The sequence below is a fragment of the Saimiri boliviensis genome, chromosome 9 (genome assembly GCF_048565385.1).
Source record: "Saimiri boliviensis isolate mSaiBol1 chromosome 9, mSaiBol1.pri, whole genome shotgun sequence".
NCBI classification, from domain to species: domain Eukaryota; kingdom Metazoa; phylum Chordata; class Mammalia; order Primates; family Cebidae; genus Saimiri; species Saimiri boliviensis.
In genome coordinates this window covers 107,821,558-107,839,525 of record NC_133457.1, presented here as the reverse complement: position 1 = coordinate 107,839,525, position 17,968 = coordinate 107,821,558, and the positions used below count along the sequence as shown (strand labels likewise).

General features: G+C 47.2%; 1 protein-coding gene across 6 annotated transcripts in view; it reads right to left on the bottom strand.

Annotated features, from left to right (window-relative positions):
• The window catches only part of TOX2 (TOX high mobility group box family member 2), a 159,473-nt gene that overhangs the window by 83,851 nt on the left and 57,654 nt on the right, over window positions 1-17,968 (bottom strand). For all 6 annotated transcript variants that reach the window (XM_039479771.2, XM_074406564.1, XM_010346883.3 and 3 more), the window contains exon 2: window positions 16,777-16,842. In XM_039479771.2, coding sequence (XP_039335705.1) covers window positions 16,777-16,842 — 66 coding nt within the window. The remainder of the gene's footprint in view (window positions 1-16,776; window positions 16,843-17,968) is intronic.

Below are 17,968 nucleotides of genomic sequence, written 5' to 3'. Positions count from 1 at the left end.
GTGCGCATGTATATGCCTGTATGCATCTACCCCTGTGAATGAGTGTGTCAGATATGCTTGTGAATGCGTCTAAACAGCAGCATCTGTACCAGCGGGTTTGTGAGAGTTGTTCATCACCAGATATTAACTCCACTCGTACTATGTGCCAGGTCTCTGCCCCTACGAACCCCCAGTCTAGGAGGAAAGCAATCATTAAGCAAATAAACACAAACTAAAATCTCCTTTGTGTGTGCTTGTGCACATGCATGAGTACTGCTCACACCAGCCCAAGAGCCAGCTGATTTATCTCCATTTCACCGTGGAAACTGAGGCAATGAGAGACTAAGTAACTTGCCCAGAAGCACACAGCAAATACTCAATGTGCTTTTCCATACATTGAACATGCCTTCAAGTTGTGTTTGTATTTGTTTGTGTTTGTGCATGAATGTGTCTGTAGACAAGCATGTGTGTGTCCGTGCCAGGAAAAATTTTTTCATAGATATCTTCACATATTCCATTAACAAAATTTTCTGGCACTGCAGCACAGCATCATCACAAAAACCACACACACACACACACACACACACACACACACACACACACACACACACGTGCTTTAATGTATGTTTTGGCCAGGCGCAGTGGCTCACGCCTGTAATCCCAGCACTTTGGGAGACTGAAGCAGGTAAATCACAAGGCCAAGAGATGGAAACCATCCTGGCCAACATGGTGAAACCCCATCTCTACTAAAAATACAAAAACTAGCTGGGTGTGGTGGCACATGCCTGTAGTCTCAGCTACCTGGGAGGCTAAAGCAGGAGAATCACTTGAACCCAGGAGGTGGAGGTTGCAGTGAGCTGAGATCGCACCACTGCACACTCCAGCCTGGTGACAGACTCCATCGCAAAAAAAAAAAAAAAAAAAAAAAAAAAAAAGATATTGATGTTTCAAACATTTCCTGAAACTCTGTCCACTGGAAAATAAGAGTGGAAGGCCACAGCCTGCAGAGCTGAGTGGATCTGGGGAAGCCCGTGCCACCTGCTTCCCTAGGGCAAGCCACAGCGAGAGCAATTTCACAGCTCATCGTCCATTATGAGGCTAAAATAATTCTTTCCCTCCCAGGAAGTTAAATACATTGTTCAGGCCATAAAAGGCTCGTCCATCCATGTTCCCAGTGGGAACGCACTACGCTGGTGACTGGATTAACACAAGATACAAATGACCAAACCTGGCTGGGTTCCCTTCCCTGCCCCACCCTGTCTCTAAAAATGGAGATAACCATAAAAAGAAATGCCTTGATCTTTCCTTTTTCACACTTTTTTGAAGCATAGGCTACAACAGAAAAGTGCACACATCATAAATGTACAGCTCAATGAATTTTCACGAAGTCAACAGATTTGTGTAAACAGCACTCAAAGGAAGAGAGAAAACCCTCCCAGCACCTCTGAAGCCCCTCAAAGCCCCTATAGCCAATGCCTGCCCCACTCCGGGGTAACTGCAATTCACATTCTATCTCCATTGATTAGTTTTGCCTGTTCATGTGCTGTATGTAAATGGCATTGTCTAGAATGTTCTGTTTTGTTGTCTGGTTTCTTTCACTCAACATGTTTGTGAGACTCACCTGCATGACTGTATGAGGTTACTCATCATTCATTCTCATCGCTGCATAGTATTTCACTGTGTAAGAATACTTGAGAATCATTCATCCAGTCTACTGTTGCTGGGCATTTGGATTGTTTTCAGTTTTGAGGTTTAATAAAAAACACTGCTATGAGCATTTTGCTTTGTTTGGTTTTTTGAGAAAGGGTCTCACTCTGGCACCAAGGCTGGAGTGCGTGGAGCCATCATGGCTCACTGCAGCCTCAACCTCCAGGGCTCAAGTGATCCTCCCATCTTAGCCTCTCGAGTAGCTCGGACTATAGGTATGTCCCATCATATCTGGCTAATTGTTTTAATTTTTTAAAACAGGGATCTCACTATGTTGCCCAAGCTGGTCTCGAACTCCTGGGCTCAAGTGATGCTCCCACCTCAGCCTCCCAAAGTGCTAGGATTATAGGCATGAGCCACCATGCCTGGCCTGAACATTCTTACATGCATCTTTTGGTGAGCATATGAAGGCATTTGTGGAGTTGAATTACCAAGTCAGAGAGACATAGGTTTAGCTTTAGATGCTGCAAAATGGCATCTGTGGTGGTACCAATTTACACAGCAGTGCGTGAGGGTACCAGTGCCTCCAGATCCTGGTCAAATTCGTCTTTTACATGTTCTCCATTTTGGATGGAATATGTCATATTAATGTATCTTAAAGCCAGTGTGGTGGCTCATGACTGTAATCCAGCACTTTAGGAGGCCAAGGCGGTTGGATCACTTAAGGTCAGAAGTTCGAGACCAGCCTGGCCAATAGGGTGAAACCCCATCTCTACTAAAAACACAAAAATTAGCCAGGCCTAGTGGCGCATGCCTGTAATATCAGCTACTCAGGAGGCTGAGGCAGGAGAATCACTTGAACCCGGGAGGAGAGGTTGCAGTGAACCAAGATGGCACCACCGCACTCCAGCCTGGGTGACAGAGCGAGACTCCATCTCAATAAATAAATAAATGTAAAAAGGCTTCCTCGACCCTTCCCATTGTATTTTTCCCACTGCAATCTCCAGCTATTGTTTATGAAGGCCTGTGGCAACAGTAAAACTCCAGCCACTCAGTTTACACACTGCACAAGGGTGACCACTAGCCACAAACTTCCCACCCTTGAGGGCCATCCCAGCAGTCAACAGCCAAAGGTCACCCTGTGCTAACTTTTAAAGCCTCTGAGCAGTTACAAGGAATGTCACTTAAGGTGGTTCTCTTCAGGGGAACTCTAAGAGGAAGCGGCACAGCAATCCTCCTCAGAGCTCTCCTTCCCATGGCTCCCCAAAGGCGACAGTCACTCTCACGGCCCACTCATCCTCCCACAGCCAGTCACACCCTCCTCTTAAAGCCACATGCCCCAGCTCCTCAGTCTGCTGTCAGCACCTTCCCAACTATGAACTTGGCACCGCTGGGTGGCTGTTGGCACAGACCCTGCCACCTCCCAAGCATCACTGGCCCGATCGAGGGCTTCTGGGCCTCTGCTTGGGACTGACTGTGTACCTGTCCCGTTTTGCCTTCCTGAAAACCATTTTTTCCATCTATAAAATGGGTATTTTAGTAGCACCTCAGGCTAACTACCATTCGCTATGTACCAAGCACGAGGATAACCACTTTGGATATAAACACATCTAACCTATTTCTGCATCCCTTTGAGGACCTTCTAAAGACAAAATTGAAGCTCAGAAAAGTTGGTTAACTTGTCCAAGCTTCCCCAGCCACATGTGTCAAGATGATCATCTGAGCCCAGTTCTGTCTTCTCATGTCATTACCTTTATAACCCAGCTCCTTATTGTCATCTCTGCTGGGCTGAAGCTGAAAGGTGACACACAGCCTCCAGCTTCAGCCTAACTGTGGAACCCTCTCAGCACTGGTTTGACTCAGCCAGGTGGGAAAGGTCAGTCTCTGATCTTTGGGACAGGCTGTTGTCCCTCCTGGGTGCTCAGACAGGGAGGGGGTGAAGGGGGCTGATCCCCTGGCTATAAGTCAACCTGGACAGTCCCTCAGAGATATTCATCCAATCCCCATTCACAGATGCAAAGACCAGAGCCCAGAGGGGACAAATGAACAGTCTGAGGGGACACAGGGAGAGAGGCTGAGGAGAGACCAGACCCGGGCTCCTGACTCTCCAGAAGAGAAGAACCCAGTCCCATTCTGAGAAAGCCCCCATGTCTGGCCTCATTTCCACTTCTCGGTCACAGGTGAGCTCACACACAGTGATGAGGAATGTGTAACATCTTTGTTCTCAGACACTCCCCAGCAGAAACCCGGGTCCTACAGGGGACACTAAGTTCAAGGTGGCTGGGAGGGGGGAAGGGTGCTGTGTTTGAGAAAGTCCTTGAAATCACGTGTCCACCCCACTGCTGTCCCCTCCCCCAAGCCCTGCACTTCCCACATCGTCATTGTTTCCATCCCATTTAGAGAGAGTGAACATTTCCTGGGATTCAATTTCTCTCATAATAGTTGGAAGGAAACAAAACTATATGCCGTAAACATTCACTGCATTGTATGAAAAAATATCTTTATGACAGGGGAGGTACAATCAACGCAGACCAAAGCCCTCCCCGCCGTCCATTCCCCAGTGCCTCCATGCCTGTGCCCTCGAATATTTAAACATCTCCCAGGCAGGAATCGGGAGCTTTACAATAAATCTATTTTTGGCCTTTGGGATATAAAATAAAGATTGGTGAGATATAAGTACTCATTCTTCCTTGGCAGTTTTCTCTCAATGAAAGTAAGAGAAGCGAGGCCATTTTTTCTGAGCACGTGTTTAGGGTTGATGGGGTCAGAGCTCATTAGTTCAGTCTGACATATACTCAATTCTCTCCTTATACATTGGATGGACTTCTTTCTCCCTCCTTGGATTTTATCTCCAGCTGTGAAATGATATTACATTTCATCAGATTTGAACAAAATCTATGGTCTTGAAACAGTTTCCCTTAAGGCCCCCCGTATTTACTCAGAACTCATGAATCATGTTCTGATAACACAACCATAATTATTTTTAAAGTGTGATGTTTGTGGCTTTAATAGGAAATGCTTGCAAAAGGCCTTTTCTCTTTGATTGTTTGTAATCTTAGCAGTAATCACTGCTGTTACCTTCTCTGCACCACAGCGGGCGAAACACAATTTCATTTTAATATGAATCGCGAGCTCTTCACCCAGGTTTTAATTAAAGCAATAAAAGCCTTGTCATCTTTGCCCTTTACAGTGTACACAGACTCAGAGGCCAGAGTTACTCAGACTGAAATCTTAGATTTCAACAGCAGCAGGAGGGTCGTCTCCCTCTCCATACATTTACTGGGCAGGGTTTTTGTTTCAAAGGGCCTCACCCGCCTCTGCCTCTCTGTGCCGCAGCTCCCTCCTCCGTAAAACGAGACAGCAACGGTCCTACCTACACAGGTAACGTGAGGATGAAGTGAGACCACCCATGGAAAACATCTAGCCCCAGAGGCTGAGCCCAAGGAGGTGCACAGCAAATGCTAGTGATCAGGACCATCATGACTGAGCACTGGAAAAACAGACCGTCTACCCTCATTATTCACACAAGGAAACAGGTTCAGAGTGATACCAGCACGATGAAGGCATGAGGACAGGGCCGGACCTCGAACTCAGAGCTCCTGGCTCTTTTTCCCATTCTGCACATCCGACACTGCCCCCTGCTGGAAGGAGGCTGTGACCTCGAGTGCTCCAGGAACTGCAGGTCTGAGCTCTCCTCTCTAGGCTGGCCAGCTCCTTGTCTTCTGGCCTCCCGATGGCACCATTTCCCCATCCTAGGTCTACGCTTGATCCAAGTGGTAAGAGAAACAGACCAGGCAACCTTGGGGATCTGTGAAGGAAGGTTTCTGCACAAACATGATGGTGATGCTGAAGCCAACAGCAAGAATCACAGACTCCAAGCTCTTGCGTGTCTGTTGCACACCAGGTGTGGTGCAAGGCACTGAGAGGCCTCATTCTGCAGCATGAGGATGTTGGCCTGTATGACATGACGGCTGCACTCCAGCACACGTTCTGCTGGAACATCGAGAAGGGATGCTACAGGGGCATTGGGGCCAGGGGCCACACAGGGTGCTGCTCATGCCCTAGGAGGCCCACAGCCAGCAGGTTCACATTTCTGGCACACACTGCACCCCGGAGGCCTGCAGGCTCCGAAGGGACCACCGCACGTGTAAGCCCCTGGCATCTTCATGCTCAACTGTGCAGTGTCATTCCCCCCGCAAACAGCTCCGGAGCCACTGGGATTCTCACTCTAGGAACAAAGTACCCTACCCCCGGCCGTGCCTTACAGCACACCCGCTGCCCTGCATGCCTGCCTCCACAGGAATTTCAAAGGGACCAACATCCTTCTCCCTCCCCACTGTCCCATCCATTCAGACCCCTGCTGACTGTCCCTATAAATCCCACCACTCCCAGCCCCGACAGCGTCCACCCCTGATTCTCCTAGCCTTCAGTTCTGGGTCCCAGCTTCCCATCCACCCCACCCCGGCATCCTCCCGGGGCCCTTCAGCTCGGCTACCGTGCTGTGCTGGGCTGTGGGCTCTCACCTCCCAGGAGCCTCCCCCATGCAGCTCCCGGCTCCCGAGGCACGCCAGGCCCCTGCCAATGCCATGGCTCACTTGCTTCTGAAATCACCAGCCAGCTTCCCACCCCGAATAAGGTGTCCTGGCCATCCAGCTGCTCCCCAGTAGTTCTGCTGCTGCACTGCAGCCTGAGCCCTGGGCCCCCTGTCTTCTCTCCATACACAGCTTAGATTCCCTGATCCTTTACGTCAGTCTCTTTTGAGCAAAAAAGCAGGTGTGCCCTTCTGGCACCCCTGCCTGGCAGATCTCTCGCCCTGGATTAACCCACCTGTCTGGCCCACAGCATCAGCACCAACAGCTTATTCTCCCACATCCCACGGCAAATACCCCAGACCTCCCCACCACCTCTCACCTGCTGTCAGCCCCCAACTCTGAGAAGACTGACCCTGGCTATCAGCCCCCAACTGAGAAGAGTGACGTTTTCAGGTGCAGATGCCCCCTGCTCCCAGCCAACCCACCTACGAAGCCACACTCTTTTTCTCTGCTGTCCTCCACACCCAGCACTCCCAGCTAAGGTCAGAGCTGCCACCTCTGGGCAGGACCCAGACCCTCCCACCTTCTCTAAAATCTTAAAGCATCCCTTAGCCTTTCCCCCTCCTAAACCAGAGCTTCACCCTCTCTCCTGACACCTTCCATTGACAACTAAACATTCTAAAGACTTTTCTTAAAACACAAAAATCCCTTCTATGGAATCCTTAATCTCACTGAGCTCAGCCCTGACCTTGTCCTGCACAGCCAAACCTCTCACACAAGTTGTCTACATTTGCTGTTTACACATCCTCACCTCAAGCTTCTCACTCCACCCATGGGACCTGCACAATGACCCTGCTTATCCAAACTGCTTACGCTGAAGGCCAGAGGAACTTCCTTTTTGCTAAGACGATTGGGCACATTTCAACTTCCATCTCACCCCATCCCTCAGAAACATTTGAGCTAATTGACTCTCTCCTTATTTAAACTTTATTTAACTTTCTAAAGTTACAATAAATGCCCATGGTTTAAAACTCCCTAAACATAAAAAGATACAGTAAAAAGTCTTTTTTCTATCCCTACCCGGCACCTGCAGTGCCCACACCACACACATGCACAGAGGTACATGCATGTACGGTGCACGAAGCCACTACTGGCTACCACATATCCTTCCAAACGCAAGCACATAGAAATATACATTCTGGCCAGGCGCGGTGGCTCTTTGGGAGGCCGAGGCGGGTGGATCACGAGGTCAAGAGATCGAGACCATCTGATCAACATGGTGAAACCCCGTTTCTACAAAAAATACAAAAATTAGCTGGGCATGATGGCGCAGGCTGTAGACCCAGCTACTCGGGAGACTGAAGCAGGAGAATTGCTTGAACCCAGGAGGCGGAGGTTGCAGTGAGCTGAGATTACGCCACTGCTCTCCAGCCTGGGTAACAAGAGCAAAACTGTCTAAAAAAAAAAAAAAAAAAAAAGAAAAAGAAAAAGAAAAAAAAGAAATATACATTTTTATTACCTTTTTGTATAAATAGTAACATGCTGTACTCTTATTTATAAAAAGTTGCTAGAAATCAGTTCAAAACCCTAGTAGAAAAACAAAGGAAGGAGATATAAACCAATAGTTTACAGAAAAAGTAATACAAATGGTTCCTAAGTATGTGAAAAATGCTAAGAATCATTCATAAGATACATTATAAGAGCCATTTTTTACCGATTGGATTGACCAAAACCCAAAGGTTTGATAACACACTACTGGAGTTCTTCTGGGGAAACAGGTACTTTTTTTTTTTTTTTTTTTTTTTTGAGACAGAGTTTCGCTCTTGTTACCCAGGCTGGAGTGCAATGGTGCGATCTCGGCTCACCGCAACCTCCGCCTCCTGGGTTCAGGCAATTCTCCTGCCTCAGCCTCCTGAGTAGCTGGGATTACAGGCACACGCCACCATGCCCAGCTAATTTTTTGTATTTTTAGTAGAGACGGGGTTTCACCATGTTGACCAGGATGGTCTCGATCTCTCGACCTCGTGATCCACCCGCCTCGGCCTCCCAAAGTGCTGGGATTACAGGCTTGAGCCACCGCGCCCAGCCGGAAACAGGTACTTTTATACATTGCTGTGGGCAGGGCAAATTGGCAACATCTATCAAAATTACCAACACATTGACTTTTAACCCAGCAATTCTTTTTTTTTTTTTTTTTTTGGAAATATGCCCTACAGGTATATTTGTACACATGATAAATGACATATTCAAGACTTCATTTTGATATTGCTTTACTAAAAAAGTGAAAAAAGATTGCCACTGGCCATCAGAGAAGTGCAAATCAAAACCACATTGAGATACCATCTCATGCCAGTTAGAATGGTGATCATTAAAAAGTCAGGAAACAACAGATGCTGGAGAGGATGTGGAGAAATAGGATTGCTTTTACACTGTTGGTGGGAATGTGAATTAGTCCAACCATTGTGGAAGACAGAGTGGCGATCCCTGAAGGATCTAGAACTAGAAATACCATTTGATCCAGCAATCCCATTACTAGGTATATACCCAAAGGATCATAAATCATCCTGTAAAGACACATGCACACGTATGTTTATTACAGCACTGTTTACAACAGCAAGTACTTGGAAACAACCCAAATGTCCATCAATGATAGACTGGATAAAGAACCTGTGGCACATACACACCATGGAATACTACACAGCCATAAAAAAGAATGAGTTCATGCCCTTTGCAGGGACATGGGAAAAGCTGGAAACCATCATTTTCGGCAAACTAACACAAGAACAAAAAACCCAACACCATATATTCTCACTCAGTGGGAGTTGAACAATGAGAACACATGGACACAGGGAGGGGACCATCACACACACCAGGACCTGTTGGGGAGTGGAGGGCTAGGGGAGGGAAAGCATTAGGAAAAATACCTAACGTAGATAATGGGTTGCTGGGCGCAGCAAATCACCATGGCACGTGTGTGCCTATGTAACATACCTGCACGTTCTGCACGTGGATCCCAGAACTTAAAAGTATAAGGGTGATTAGTTCTTCAACTAGGACATGAGTTGAAAACATTCTTGCCCAACTTTCATCTTTACTTGTGCTCATTTAGCCATACAAAACTCCTATGTTGATTTTATGTTAATTTTTACATTAATTTAGTTTCATGTTAATTTATGGTCCAATTTTATGTCCTTTCTTCTAAAGCTTTGAATAGTAGAAATACCTTCCCCACACCAAAGTTGTAAAGTATACCTTAACGATCGTTTTGCTGGTGCCTTTATGGTTCCCTTGAGTATATTTAAAGTTTGATTTAACATTTATCAAATTATTTTTAATTTTTAATTTGTGTGTACATAGGTGTACATATTTATGGAGTACATGAGATGTTTGATACAGGCATGCAATAAGTAATAATTATATAATAGAAAATGGGGTATCCACTTTCTCAAGCATTTATCCACGTGTTACAAACAGCCCAATTATACTCTTCTAGTTATTTTTAAATTTGCAATTATTATTGACAGTTACCCTGTTGTACTATCAAATACTAAATCTTATTCATTCTATTTTTTTGTACACATTAATCATACTCGTGTCCTCCTCTGCCTCACTGCTCTTCCCAGCCTCTGACAACCATCCTACTACTCTGTATCTTTATGAGTACAATTGTTTTGATTTTCAGATCCCACAAATAAGTGAGAACATGCAGTGTTTATCTTCCTGTGCCTGACTTATTTCACTTAACATAATGATCTCCAGTTCCATCCATGTTGCAAATGACAGGATCTCTGTTTTTTATGGCTGAATAGTACTCCATTGTGTATAAACACCACATTCTCTTTATCCATTCATCTGTTAATGGACGCTTAGGTTTCTTCCAAGTCTTGACCGTTTGTGAACAGTGCTGCAACAGACATGGGAGTGCAGGTATCTTCAGTATCCTATTTCCTTTCTTTGGGGTATATACCCAGCAGTCAGATTGCCGGATCATATGGCAGCTTTATTTTCAGTTTTCTGAGGAACCTCCAAACTGTTCTCCATAGTGATTATGCTAGTTTACATTCTCACCAACAGCGCACAAGGGTTCCCTTTTCTCCACATACTCACTAGCATTTTTATTGCCTGTCTTTTGAATATAAGCCATTTTAACTGGGGTGAGACCATATTGCATTGTAGTTTTGATTTGCATTTCTCTGATGATCAAGAAGTTGGGCAACTTTTCATATGCCTGCTTGCCATTGCAGGTCTTCTTTTAAGAAATGTCTATTCAAATCTTTGGCTCATTTTTTTAATTGGATTATCATTTTTTTTCCCCTAAACAGTCATTTGCGCTTATATATTCTGGATATTAATCTCTTGTCAAGTAGTTTGAAAATATTTTCTCCCATCCTGTGGGCTGTCTCTTCACTTTGTTGATTGCTTCCTTTGCTGTACAGAAGCTTTTTAACTTGATGTGATCCCATTATCAAAAGATGTGATTTATCCTTTGATAAATTTTAAGGAGCTGTGGATCCAACATCATTTCCCCCCTTCTTCTTGAATTACTCGGCCCCTGGTTTCTAAGACCCCAAGTTTTCCTACTCTCGAACCACTCCGTCTTCATCTGCTCCACAGTCTCCCTCCTCCCCTACTTTGCCTTCAAATGTTGGAGCTCAGCATCTCAGAGTCATTGGTCCACTGCCCTTCTCACTCTTCCCTCTCCCTCCGTCAATCTCCTTCCTCCCAAGGTTTTGACATCACGGGCTGAAGATTTCCAAATTTACTTCTCTCATGAGCTCCAGATTTGTACCATCATCAACCTACTTGAACATCTCCATGTGGATGAGCATCTCAAATGGAACACATCCAGGCCTGACATCCTTAAACCTGCATCTCCTCAGGGCTTCCCCAACTCAGAAAAAGGTACCACCAGGCCTGAAAACGGGGGGCTCACGGTAGAAGCCCGAGTCATCCTGTACTCCTTCATTTCTCTTTCCTTCCATGCCCATCATTGTCAAGACCCACCAATTTTATCTCCAAAACCCATCTCCAATTCATCTACTGCTTTCCATCCCCTCTGCCACAATCTGGGGGAACGAAAATCCTTCACTCGGCCTCCTACCACCCCCTCCCACTTGGTCTCCCTGTATTCATTCTTGTCATGAGAGTTTTTACTACTGCAAATCTGATTATGTCATTCAGTCTGTCTCCCCCCACTCTTACACACACACACACACACACATACACACACACACACACACACACACGTTCCTTCAATAATTCCTTTAAAAATGTGAGCAAGCTCTTTAGCAGAAGTGGTATCAGAGCCAAGAGAATGGAAAACTCTCCACACAGCCAGGAAGGCTGTGATGAGAAGGTGACATTTGCAGTGCCCCTGAAGGAACAAACAGGTATTCATTGGTTGAAAAACACTAGGGGATTCCCATCAGAGGAAACAATGCATACAAAACCACCAAGTTGTAAATGAGCACAAGAGGTGACCACAGGCTCTTGTGTGACCAAAGCATTATTTACGGTAATAAAAATAAAAATAAGTCATAGCTGGTTTTTCCAAACTCTGGGGCTTTACATACTCTTAGTTTAGCTTACTCTGAAGTAGAGCCTAAGGAGGGACGCCTGTGAAAGTGACTTGATGGAGGAGGGCTCTCGGAGGAAGGGAGGAAGGGAGGCAGGAAAGGACAGGGGAGGAGCAGTATAAGGATCTGGCCTCAGCTGGAGTCTCACTGGATTAGCTGGAGCCCATGAGGAGTTGCAAAGTTGGTGACTCCTTGCGATAAGGATATATCAGTCGCTAGACTTCCCCTTACATCCTCTCCTGAGTTCACAGTTCCAATTTCCCAAAGAAGTAGTAGCTGTGAATAGTTAGCAGCCAACACTCATAGCAGCTGAATGATGAGCAGGACTCCGGTGAGGCAGCAACAGGATCCATCACACACACACACCTCATTCACTTCTCATGACACTCTAGGCCAGGCATCCCCAAACTATGGCCCACGGGCCACATGCGGCTCCCTGAGGCCATTTATCCGGCCCCCGCCGCACTTCAGGAAGGGGCACCTCTTTCATTGGTGGTCAGTGAGAGGAGCACAGTATGTGGCGGCCCTCCAACGGTCTGAGGGACAGTGAACTGGCCCCCTGTGTACAAAGTTTGGGGACGCCTGCTCTAGGAGGTAGGCGCTACTCCTCCCATCTGATAGGAAGCTGCTATCACTTGCATAAGGAAATCTGGCCCATGCTGTGGCATGGAGGAGCTGGAATGTGAATCCAGGTTTGCTGAGTCCCAAGCCCTCTCCCTTTCCTCCTCACCTCATTCCAGGAAGGAGGAGACTCTTCCTGGGTCACATAACCAGGAAATATCCATTCCTGTAACTCCTGGACAGAGTCTGCTCTCAAATGGGAAGAACTGACCTCTATCAGGTCTACTACCCCCTGAAGCTGCTGATGGGGATACAGCCCTGTCTGAGAACTAGATCTCATTTTCAGGCCACCCTGGCAAATCTGGTAAAAGGTAACCCAAGGTCCACGGAGGGAGAGGGAGTAGTGATCATTTGTAGACGCTAAAGCAGCTATGCTAAAATTTCTGTGGAGACTTGCAAAAACCAGACAATGGAGCACGCATTTGCAAAAGAAACTTCAAGCCCACAGGCCTGCTGTGAAAGTTTTCAAAAAGGGACAGTCAGCTAATACATACCCTAGGGAGCCTCTGTCTCAGCTGCGGTTTCTAAGTAAAGAAGGTGGTGTTTCAGGAGAAGTGTTACACTATAAAGTAGGTTTGTAATGATTTGAATGTTCTGGGCCAGGCGTAGTGACTCACATCTGTAATCCCAGCACTTTGGGAGGCCAAGGTGGGTGGATCACTTGAGGTCAGGAGTTCAAGACCAGCCTGACCAACATGGTAAAACCCTGTCTCTACTAAAAAAACACATACACACACACACACACACACACACACACACACACACACCAGCCAGGTGTGGTGGGCACCTGTAATCTCAGATACTCAGGAGGCTGAGGCAGGAGAATCACTTGAACCCAGGAGTTGGAGGTCACAGTGAACCAAGATCGGGCCACTGCACTCCAGCCTGGGTGACAAAGTGAGACTATGTCTCAAAAAAAAAAAAATTTTTTTTTTAATTGGATGTTCTGGAAGCAAATGTTTTCCATAAATGGTTTCCCTCTCATATTCAGAGCCTCGCACATAACAGGTGCCCAATAAGCATTTGCTGATTGGGTAAACCTTGTATTTAACTGTATTTATAAAACGTATTTTATGCCATTTAGAGTGTTTATCCTCTGAATCCTCTAGTGGCTATGAGAGCTTCATTTTACCCAAATGTTTATGTCAATCCTTAATCCAGTAATTGGGACAATACAATTCCTGAAGTTGATGAAACAACACATTGTGAGAGGGTGTGTGTGTGTGTGGTATGAGAGTATGTGTATGTGTGTGTGTGTGTGTGTGTGTGTGTGTGTGTGTGTGGTGTGAGTTCAAGAAGCACTCCAGAAAAAAGACAGGAAGGAAATATATAAGACTTTCATCATTAAAGACTAGAAGCCAGTAGGGTCCCGCTGAGCTGTAGGGAACTGTATGTACCAGAAAAGTCTAAGTTATTTTTCAAATAAAATCAGCATGAATCATATCCTCTATGTTTCCTACATGTGGTAGTTTGAAAAAGGCCACAATACTTTACAGCCTTTCCCATCAAGAGGTAGAGGCTGTTTCTCCATTCCTTGAATCTAGGCTGGTCCTGTGACTAGCTTTGACAAATACAATGTGTTGGAAATAGATGTGTGTTTATTTCAAGCCTAGGCCTCAAGAAATCTTGCAACTTCTGCTCTTGCTGCTCTGGGAATCCTTCTCCTACCATGTGAACAACCTGGAGCTAGCCCGTTGGAGGCTGAGAGACCATGTGGAGCAGAGGCAAGCCTCCCATACCAACGAGCCCACAGCTGATCTGGCAGTGTACTGCTGCTGCTAAAGTGATCCCAGGCAAGGCCAGAACAACCGCCCAGCTGAATCCAGTCAAACTGCAGACCGACTGAATCATTAAGTAAATAAACATTTGTTGTTTTAAGCCACTAAGTTTTGAGGTGTTTGTTATGCAGCAAAAACTAATTGATACACTTTAAGAAATCTAGACTGCAATTGCAAACTTTGCTCGCATTAAGATTGGTTCATGCCACTGGGTAGATTTAATTAACCTCAGAGAATTTCGGTATCTTCTTCATGAAGCCCGAAGTTAGGGAGACCCTCTTGGTGACAGCATAAAAGACTTAGAAGGATCCTCAGGAAGTCCAACCACCTTGTTCCACTGTTAGAGACACTGAAGTTCAGAGAAGAGCAGCAGCTACCATCACTCATTACACAAATATTTCCTGAGTGCTCTCAATGTTCCAGACACTATGCTCCACTGGAATATACAGCATTGGACAAGAGACCAGATCTTTTCCCCCACGGTGGTCACAGTTTAGGGAGGAAATCAAGCATTAACCAAGTCATCACAAGATAAGTAGATGACCACAGTGACAAACAACATGAATTTAAAAGACCTGGTGCCATTTAGTGAGAATCATGGAAAGGGGACCTAATGTGGAGGTCACAAAGCACTCCCTGAAGAAGTGACATCTAGGCTGAGGCAAATCAGTGACAAGGCAAGGGAAGCTCGTGGAGCTCTGAGCATGAACTTCACAAGTTCAAATGCCAGCTCTCATGCTCCCTGGCTGAGTCACCTTGATTGAATCAGCCAACATTCTTGATCTTCAGTTACCTCATCTATAAAATGAACTGAACAATAATGTCTACTCATACACAAGGCTGTTGTGAAGATTAGCTGAAACAAACATTGAGAAAAAGGCTTTGCAAGCTGCAGAGTATTGGGGAAATTGTTGAGGATATGACTGTTAATGGTTTGGGGAGGGAGACATTTGTTTGTACCAAGTCTCCTCTCCAAAGGACAGGGCTCCCCTCTGCCCAGGCCTGGAGCAGACACAGAGCCCCACTGAGTCCCACTTTCCCTTCTTGGCGGAAGGACATTGCCAATGCTTTCCAGTAGGTTCCAGAACAGAATTCAACATAATATAGTTCTGAAAACCAGGGCTCAACATGTTATCAAAATACTATCCAAACATTGTGAAAAGGCTCAGGTGAGATGTCAGGGCTAACTCTGGTCTGCTGAGATGACCACATTTCAATTGATCATGTACAATTAAATGACATCAGTGGACTCTTTCAAAATAACCACTTCTGGGACCTGAAGTCTTGCCTGCCAGTTGTGCACGTTGTTGCTTGTCAATGCAATATAAAGACAGTTTTGCAGCAGCAGCATGATGCTTACTCAGGGACAGGCCAGAGCAGGGCATGGTATGGTGGCTCCAGCAGCAGGAGCGATCCTGCAGCAGAGCTTCCACACCCCACTGAAACTACAGTGTCTTTCTCACTAGTAGTTCTCCCTAGGGCCACAGGCCCATGTCTTACTCATCTATAGCCTCCACGGGACCTGTCACAGAATAGGGGACATAAATATTTATGAGTTAATGGGCTTCTATTGCCCCAGCTGGAAAATATGTGCCCAGCCTGATGGCTGAGGGGCCACTCAACTTGGACTGCCATAGTCCCCCAGTGATAGAGACAGAGGGTAGAGGTCAGCTCCAGGGCCAGAGTTGCCCTCCAGCTTCCCAAGTTTCTCAGCAGCTATAACCCTCCAATCAGTGTCCTGAGCTGGTCCCTCCCACCCAGCAAGCACCATCGCCTGCGGAACCATCCTCCACGGTGTCAAGCCTGCAATGAGAACACTCCCTGGTATCATATTCTGCAGTGACTCCTGGGGGAGTCATGCTGCAGGGATGACCTTCCCCAGGGTCCTGCCCTGCAGTGAGGACCCTCCCTGGCGTGCCAGCCTGCAGCGAGGACCCACCCTGGCATCACATTCTGCAGGGTGACCCTCCCTGGACCTGCATCGAGGACCCTCTGTGGCATCAGAGTCTACAGTGAGGATGCTCCCAGCTGAGAGAGACATTAATTTTCAAAGACCAGGCTCTCAGTGGAAAATCTGATTCCAACTGGCATCTCTGACCCCCAGAGGGCCGGGATGGGGTTGGGACAGCCTTGCGCGGGAATGACTCTGCTTTCTTTGCCTCCGGCAAGGCCCTCACGGAAAGCCTCTGCTCTCCTCCCTTGTGCCCTGTCCACAACCCTCCCCTGTGGCCTTCAACAGCTCCCAGCAGGCAGGGGCACAGTGATGGGCATGTGTGCATCCAAATCAGAACATGTCCCCATGGGTGCTGTGCGGTGGCAAGAGGCACGGAGCAGCGGGCACCTCAACTCACTCCTGCTGCAAAGCTCCCCCAAGCATGGGGAGTGTGGGTAACACATTTCAGGTTTCATCAGGTTCCCAATCCATTTTAAGCCAACAGTAGCCAGGTAGTTGATTTACAGACAACACGATAGACCCACTTTGTGTCTTTTAAGGAGACTCAGTTGCTATTCTTGATCATTCAGAGAGGGGACAGTAGTGGGTTGTGCTGGCCCCACTCTGCACCCCCGACCTCCACCCAGGAACGGCTTGGCTCCAGCCAGCCCAGAGCTTAGACCCCCATTCAGGGGGGATGGGGCACCCACCTGGCTGGTTGACAGGAGCTCCGGGTTTCCGTCACTCATCCCCACGTAGGCACTGTCACCATCAAGCTAGAACAGAGAGGGGGAGAAGCAGCTCTGATTAAAATACTCTCAGGAAGGCACCAGGAGGGGCAGCCCGAGGAGGCCAGGGGACTAAATGCAGGGGACTGGGGGGCTACAGAAGTCAAATCAGAGCCTAAGATGCCCAAGGCTCCATTTCAGCAGGGCTCCCTCTGGGGTGGAAGGAGCAGCCCCTGTTCCATGGCCCTCAAGTGCTCAGGTTCACGCTGTTAAACACACTTAAAATGAAAATAGGAAAACCTTTCCGCCCTCTATACCAGGGATCCCCAAACTACAGCCCGCGGGCCGCATGCGGTCCCCTGAGGCCATTTATCCGGCCCCCGCCGCACTTCAGGAAGGGGCATCTCTTTCATTGGTGGTCAGTGAGAGGAGCACAGTATGTGGCGGCCCTCCAACGGTCTGAGGGACAGTGAACTGGCCCCTTGTGTAAAAAGTTTGGGGACCCCTGCTCTATACCTTGTCCATAGACACAGCAGGCTGCCTTGTCAGGCACTGAGCTGCCCATCCTTGGAAGTATGCAAACACCTCCCTTGACCAAAATGATGTCAGGTGACCAGCTAAAGCTGGAATCCCATGTGCTGGGGGAGGCCAAGAACACCAGAGCCTTGGGATCAAGACAGCCTGCCCCAGACATGCCCTCTGGGTCTGCCATCCTGAGTGGTTTTGCCCCACGCCTATGCCATCCCAGCCCCTAGGGCCACGCCTGGCCACAGGCAGTGAGGACTGGTAAAGACATATACAGGAACTACACGCTGTGTGCAGAGAAGCTGCCAAGTCTGGATTCAGAAGAGTTCCCTTCAAATCGGCCTAAAAATTCAGGAGCGGGTGCTGGGAAGAGATGTGGGCTCTGGGACCCCTGCCTCCCTCTTTGCCCTTAAGTATGATCTCAAGCTGGTATCTCAACCTCTGAGATTCCTCATCTGTTAAATGAGAATGATGCCTGCAGGCCCCTCTTCAAAAGATGTTGCACGGTAGAGCACTTAACATATTAACATGGAGAGCACTTAATTCATTAGTTCCCTTCCCTTGAGCTAGGTGTCTTAGATAGGGTTCCCTAGAAGCAGAGCCTGAGGCAAGGGTTCAGATGCATGTGGTAATTAAGGAAGTACTCCTT